This window comes from Aplysia californica, unplaced genomic scaffold (assembly GCF_000002075.1).
Source record: "Aplysia californica isolate F4 #8 unplaced genomic scaffold, AplCal3.0 scaffold00001, whole genome shotgun sequence".
Taxonomy (NCBI): domain Eukaryota; kingdom Metazoa; phylum Mollusca; class Gastropoda; order Aplysiida; family Aplysiidae; genus Aplysia; species Aplysia californica.
The window spans coordinates 3,434,882-3,442,704 of record NW_004797271.1 but is presented as its reverse complement, the minus strand read 5'-3'; the positions used below and the strand labels follow the sequence as shown (position 1 = coordinate 3,442,704).

The window sequence follows — 7,823 nt, the reverse complement described above, 5'->3', positions numbered from 1 at the left end:
CTATCTATCTATCTATCTATCTATCTATCTATCTATCTATCTATCTATCTATCTACAGATTAAGCCATTTGTCCTTTCTTGGTTACTGTAAAGCTCTGAGCATTGTTATGTTGTTGTTATCGATCCCAGCTACAGCTCTGGAACAATGTTCTATAAATAGGAAATGAAATGTTTGCCCACATGTTACATTCCATGGATTAAAAACAATATGCCTCCATTCATTTTTTGGTACTCCAGTTCCTCTACTTCACCCCCCCCCCTCTTACACACACACAACCCGGTCAATTGACGCTGCGCGCGCCAGTTCCATTTATTAGTTTATATATTTACCTTCTGTGAAGTAATGTGAAAGAAAACCCGATACTACCCATCTATTGAACGTTGTTAGTGAAATAAAGGGAAAAGACTTTCAGATTGTTTGGATGTATTACATTTTACACGGCTAGCCATTTTTTTTTGGGTGTTGAATTATGATTTTTTTTTTTTTTGTAAGCGTTTTACGGCGCTCGCAACGGTATGCGGTCATATTAGCGTGCGGTACACATTAAACATTTTCAGTTTGGTAGGAATAAATTTTGAATTTTACCCGGGTGGCGGGCAAAACCTTCTATTATCTATTCTGGATCTCACAGGGATCTTTAACGTGCACAATTTGCATTCAGAAGCTCCATGATTTTTCGCCATTATCCGAGAAGGCTAGGTGTTAGATCTTACGTACCATAATATCAGGAGTGTGGCTGAAAGACAGCAGTAAGAAAGAGCCAAGGAGTAATAGTAGACAGGCTAAAGAAAGAGTTAGGAGCCCGAAGTAGGGGGCAAAGGAGGTGAGGGGACGGGGCCGGAAAGTGGAGATGGAAGCACAAGACAGAACATTGTTAGAGAACAAGAAAGTAGGTGAAGGGAGACAGTTTTAGAGGGAAAAAAAATTCCGTCGCTGTCGCCATTTGTTTGAGTGCTGGTTTAGTTGAGCGTAAGTTCTCTCAGAGAAAGACATTAAATTCGAAGGTTCAGTCTTTTGAATAACTGCACCGCGTTGAAAAAGACAGAAAACCTATACAATAAACCATGACCGATTGAGCTTAGCCTCTGTACGTTTGTGTGTGTGTGTGTGTGTGTGTGTGTGTGTGTGTGTGTGTGTGTGTGTGTGTGTGTGTGTGTGTGTGTGTGTAGAATATTGGAGGTTTGATGCATTTTTGTGATTTTCAACTCAGTTTAAGATTTGAGATGAATTGGAGACTGCATTTTAACTTCCCTTTCTATTTTGAAATTAGGGCGGGCTGGGGTGTTGCACTCGAATATTATTGGAAGCCGCACCTCCTAAATAAATTTGCTGTATTTGGGAGTGGAGTTTATTCCTTACCATCCCAGATAAATACAGTCGAGTCTGCTCTAATAGTCACCCATCCAAGACAGTCACCAGTACAAACGACCACTTGTGGTTTCCCCTTCCTTTTTTTGTGTTCTTTCTTTTTTATAACATTGTCCGAGAAGTCTACCTGCGTTAGACAGCCACGTATTTTCACGACAACCGGTGGCCGTCTTGGACAATTTAGACTGTATGGTCAAAACATGAGCTCTCACCGTTTCATATTCCTCCTCACTCTTGAGATGGTGGTATATGAACTTGACAGACTCGATGGTCTTATGAAGCTCCGGTGTCATCTCCAGCTGCTGTGAAGAGTCCACGCTGTCCCTTTGGAAGGCCGTCTTACTGTCCACGTCGCTGTCCTGTAGCTGACCGCTGCTCTCGCTCGCCTCGCGTTGTCTTTGTAAGAGCGGTGTCCCTGGGTCGTCAACTTTGTTGTCGCTTCGATGCATCTCAGTGAGTTCCACAAGATTGCTGCTCACGTTCAGATTGGTGTTTAACCTTCTCACATCGGGCGTAGAGATTCGTGAATGTGAAGGCGTACTTGGTATCTCTCTCCACCGCTCCTCATGGTCAGGACGCTTCATGAGCAGGTACTTTGGTAGCTCCTTTAAGAAGAGCACCCGCATCCAATAGGGCATTCTGTGTGTCCTAGGAGTCCGGTAGTTTCTGTTGATGACAACGACCGTACACAGGATGGCGATGAGGTTCATGATGAATGTGAAGAGTAGGTACTTGGCGATGAGCGGGACGGTGAGCGACGGCGGCAAAATTTTGGAGACCAGCAACAAGAACACAACCAAGGCTAGGAGGACGGAGATGCAGAGTGTGATCTTCTCGCCGGCGTCCGCGGGCAGCGCGAACACACACACGCTCACAAAGGAGATAAGGACACATGGAATGATTAAGTTGACCGTGTAAAACAATGTTTTTCTTCTTAAGACAAAGTAGAATATGATCTGTTCTCTCTTATCCCCGGTCACATCGTCCGTGACTGTGACAATCTCTCCTGGACATTCGATAATGTCCCAACTGCCACTCTTGAGATAATCTCCAAGGTCCAGTTTGTCTCGATTTTTGTCAAAAGTATACTTGAGGGAAAGACCTTTGTGTGTCCACGAGCCGAATTTCATCTCGCATCTCTGTTGGTCAAAAGGGAAGTACTGGACATCAATTAGACAAGAGCTTTGGTAGATCGCTGGAGGGATCCAGTGTACCTCCGATGTATGGTACAGCACGCAGTTCGACTTGTATGTCACCTCGTAATTACCGTCGGCACTGTGTGCAATGGAATAAAAAAAGAAATATAATAAGGAACAATCAGCAAACTAATGTATTCTCAAGCTGTTGCATGTCATGTGTACAGTGATGTCAAATACGTCCAGCTGAAAGCGGGTAAATTAATTACTAAAAAAGGAAAAGGGTGCACTGTGTCGGGAAAACATCAGCAAAGTTCTCTCTGAAGAAAAATCCACAAGACGTATTCACAAAGGCCAGAGTTATAATGATTCAAAGCCTTTTGGTTACCAATTGTATTGTATTAAAACTACTGATAAAAAATCTTATAGCTCATTATTTTGGTGGGCTCAGAGGAGGAAAGATTTCAAAATGTTTGATAGCCAAAAACTGATGGCATCATGTGCTGCGTTATTTCATACACATTTAAAGACTATTTGTTATACTATCAGACACTGAGAGGGAGGAGAAGGTTTAATACAAATGGCACTTTTTCTCAACCCTGACAACACCATAATTTGTCGAACCTAAATGGTACTGGCATTTGGTTCGCAATGATAAGAAGACAGTAGGTAAATGAGGCAGAGCAATAACATTGTTTGTGTCTCTCTATGAAAGCAATTTAGAACACATTATGTGAGTGGTTGGCGGGTGCTCTGGTGTGGTTTGCTCCTTCTTTCCTATCAAACATCTATTGTCCTTATCTCCCCTCCTTCTTTTTCATGTTTGTTACTCCTTTGTAACACTTCTAATCTGCTGGCGCTCATATGACCTTATGCAGTTGCAAGCGCCGTAAAACATCTACTAAAAAAACAAAGAAAACATTCTTATATCAAATATTATTGGCCGTAGATCTGATAGTTGTTTGATGCCCATTGCACATTATACGTTCTTTAAACTGTGAGAGTCGTACTACTACTACTACTACTACTACTACTACTACTACTACTACTACTACTACTACTACTACTACTACTACTACTACTACTACTACTACTACTACTACTACTACTACTACTACTACTACTACTACTACTACTACTACTACTACTACTACTACTACTACTACTACTATTACAATGTACTACTACAGTCTACTACTATAAATAATACAATTATAATTGTTAATATCGTTATTATTAGTAGTAATATTACTATTATCATTATCTTGGTCGTCATTTTTTAAATTATTATTATTTTTATTGTTATTATTATTTTTATTATTATTATTATTATTATTATTATTATTATCATTATTATATATTTTTTATATTATTATTATTAAAAATAATATATTAATTAGCTATAAAGATAACATCACTTACTTATTGAAAAGCACGAAATCTGGAACCCAGACCTTCTCAGGTTTGATTCGAATAGAGTCGATGTTGCCATACAGAGTTGGGTCCCACTTGAGTTGGTAGTCGAACCAGTACTGCGTGAAGGTAAGAGGAGACAAGTTACTTGAAATGTTGGAAATAACTAGCATTAATCAAAATCCTTATCCGGGGATGGAGTAAATTACTTCTTAAAGAAAGTCATTCACTTTCGTTCTTTTTATTCGCAATATCACTGATGGTATCTATCAAATCGTTAGACATCCTCTCCTGCATACTTCAAGATTCTGGTCCTAAAGAAGACAGATTTTTACAAAGAATGGTCTCGCCTCTGCAATGAGATTAGTACGCCAAAAAGTGTTGTATCTCCATACCTCGCTAAAAAAAAGAGTATATATTATTCAGTTTTGGAAACATACCACAAATCACTCGTTTCCTTGTTTTGAAAAGCCTTCGTAACAATGATAATTGTTTCGAGGTTTAGGTAAGAATTGCTTATCGAGGAATCACTGATAATAATAATAATAATAGATAGCATTTGTATAGCTCAAAGTCCCACTCAACATCAAGCTCTATGCACTTCACAATCTATACTATTACCCCAGCAGACCTGAGAGCATTCTGAAACAACCTCAACTTCCTGGGAAGCATACAGTGCAAGCGGCCATTTATAGACGCTAAAACACTAACAATCTGACAAGATCTTTGATAGGCTAATTGTGCGTACTCTCGAAGTTTGTTGTGTTTGTTGGGAGTCTTTATTTCAGTATAATTAGTAGGTCACTTGATAAATGTATCATTCTAAAAGATGAACACTGTACGTAATATAAAGCAGCACGCGATGTTAAACTCATTAAAGAAAAGAGTTACATTTTGTTGTATTATTTCTTTGTATTCATCCTAATGAAAATTACATTTTTGGTTTCAGGTAGACCACTTTTTCCCCCTGAAAACTCACCTTACTCGTTTAGCTATTGACTAAAACGCTAATTTAAATTGTATTTAAAACTAGAATACAGAAGTTAATGCAGATCTACCACGTTATTCATAATATATGGCGAGCAAATTCGAAAACATCAGTTCTTTGTTTTTCTTGATGCCTGGCCTAGGTTGTCAGCCTGTATGTTAACGGCAAGCTGCCTGTCACACGACTCCAGGTGGATCATGTTCAGAACTTGTGCCCATGGGAAAACGAGGGTAAATCGATCCTCAGGTTTCCGTTTTGATAAAATGTCCTTGTCACTTTATTTTTTAGCTTCAGGTTGCTCTCTACCAGTCCTTGTAGAGACAGTATGTTACACAGGTACGAAGTGGCCCAAAAGTCTTCATTTATCAACACAAATCATATGGTTTGAGTTAACAAAAAATAAAAACAAATCGATATGTACTCTGAAGCTGTGGCTCATTTTCTCAGAGAAAAATTGTAACAACTAGCACAGAAACAAACAAACAGCCCTCCCCCCCCCCCGAAAACAAAACAAAGCAAAACAAGTGAAAACAACACCCCCCCCCCCCCTCCTTAAAAAAGTGAAGAAGAATCCAGATCTTAAAACTACCTTTGCCAACAAGTCAAAACAACACCACTCCCCCCCCCCTTTCCTTAAAAAAGTGAAGAAGAATCCAGATCTTAAAACTACCTTTGCCAGGGATATAACTTTGTCCTTTAGACTGTGAGTCACTGCACCTCATGATTGAAAGTGAACCAACACAAAATCGACTTTATTCCAACTATTTTATTACATGTGACGCAATTACGGTTAACCAGAGGGAGGGGAGGGGGGTGGGGGGTGGAAGGAAGGGGGACAACTAGTCTTTTTAGACAAAGGGGTACATTAGAGCATAATTTAAGAATACACTTTGGCAATAATGTTTTTCTCTTTAGTGGGAAAGTGAGCATTTTCGAACTAGAATGACATTTCCCTACTTGTTTCCTATTACCTTTGATCTAAATTTTCTGAAACAGTATTGTGTGAGGAAAAGTGAACATGCACCAACATATATCTCGATGTCTAAAAGGACAGTCTTTTAAAACAATCAACTCAGCAGTAAAGAATGGTTTGGGCAAAACTATATTTGCCGTACATACCACTTGGAGCCAGACATTGGTCTTCATGACTTGATTCACCTCATCCTGAGAAACATACACAGATAAATAGCTTTCAGAATTGTAATTTTTGTGTCAAATACGACTACAATAATATGTTTGCAATTTGGATAAGTATAAAGTCAGTTGCATAAGATAGGCCAACAAAGAAATCGATATGCCCAAAACTTACAGACCTCGAGACGTTCGTAATAAAATGCTGGATTTATAACCCCAGACACTCCGTACATATCTTAGGACTCCTTTAATAAAGACAACATTGGCGTAAGAGAACATGGAAGAAGCATTAGCTAAAAAGATGTCACTCTTGAATTTAATGATTTACCACTTATAAGGACAGTATGAAGGGAAGACGAAAAAATTCCAACAAAATATTACGTTGGGAAAAAGGCGTCTGCAATTCACTGAAAGGTCGTTGTCCGAGGGGGGAGATAATGTTGACAGATTCTAGAATATTCTCTTTTGGAACGTCAAAATAATCACCATAATGAAAAGCGTAACATTGTTTCGGATACGTCAATAAGAGTGCTTGGTAGAGATATTCTGAACGCAGACGATTGTGCCAAACAAAAGATGCATGCACGATCAATGCTCTTGGATTGACTATTGGGTATTCCAATAAATTCTGCATCAAAATGTCTGTTCCCCAGACAAAGAGCTATGTTAATGCAAATAGCCAGCTATTTTTTCAGTAGAGACAGGATAAAAACATGAGTTCAATGGCCACAATACACGAGCAGTATACATTTTGTACTAATTCTTTTCAGTCGAATGTTTGCACACTATAACTTTTACTTAGCGTTAACGTAGAAAATATGCTGCAAGTATCCCCCTGACGCTAAGGTTAAGGCAGAATTATTTAAAATCATGTGTTTATAACATGAGTGCAAGTAAACAAACCTGAGCAAAATATTTTCCCATGCAAATATTGCCAACATTTCAGATCTGTAATAAAAATGGTGACAAAAACGTCTAATTTGGCGAGCTGTGACATTTTTACTTATTTTTTGTTCGCCTATTTATTCCCAACGACGTTAATGTTCAGAATATTATTATGGTCAATTTTGAGCCTGTCTGTCCAGTGCGTCACCTACCACAGTGATGATCTGACTGAGAGCTAGGGCGAATCGGATGCCGAGGGACTCGTTCGTGTTTCTCACAGGCCTGATCAGAGGGTTGTAGCTGTCTTTATCAAACAAGTCGAAGACCAAACGTCGCTCGTTTTCACCTGAAAATATATCATAATCGTTATCGTACCTTGCAAATAATTTGAAAATAAAATTCTACATATTTTTATTGTACATGTATTTAGAAATGTTCTTTTTGAAAGTCGCTTTTCTAGAAAGGCGATACCAAGTCTAGAAATGTACTCTCCACGAAATAATGTTTCCATGAGATTGGAGTAGTGTGGTTGTAAAAAAAAATCTCTTTTTTATGGAATGCATATTTAACTTCAAATTTGTTATCCACGTCAAAAATATCATGAATTTGACACTAAACACCACGCTAGTTACTATTGATTAACAGTTTTGCATGAAATTGGCATCTCCATCCTGTACCAATTGCGCAAACTAACCAGACAATGCCCATATTCCCTGGCGTAACTGTTGCGTGTGTGCAACAAAATATCCCCAAGCCAAGGCTCGGGGCAAGGAGCGATGATTGGCTTGCGTCCAAAATCTGTTGGTGTGTATGGAGTAAATAAACAATCACCAAATGAGAAACCAATTTAACGAGTCCGACTTCCAGACAAACGTAAACGCACACACACACACAGACA

General features: G+C 38.9%; 1 protein-coding gene across 1 annotated transcript in view; it reads right to left on the bottom strand.

Moving 5' to 3' along the window:
* The window catches only part of LOC101862691 (acetylcholine receptor subunit beta-like 1-like), a gene marked incomplete at its 3' end in the record, with an annotated part of 29,324 nt that overhangs the window by 19,496 nt on the left and 2,005 nt on the right, over positions 1–7,823 (bottom strand). The window contains 4 exon segments of the mRNA NM_001280809.1: positions 1,579–2,644; positions 3,928–4,037; positions 6,026–6,070; positions 7,138–7,271. Coding sequence (NP_001267738.1) covers positions 1,579–2,644; positions 3,928–4,037; positions 6,026–6,070; positions 7,138–7,271 — 1,355 coding nt within the window.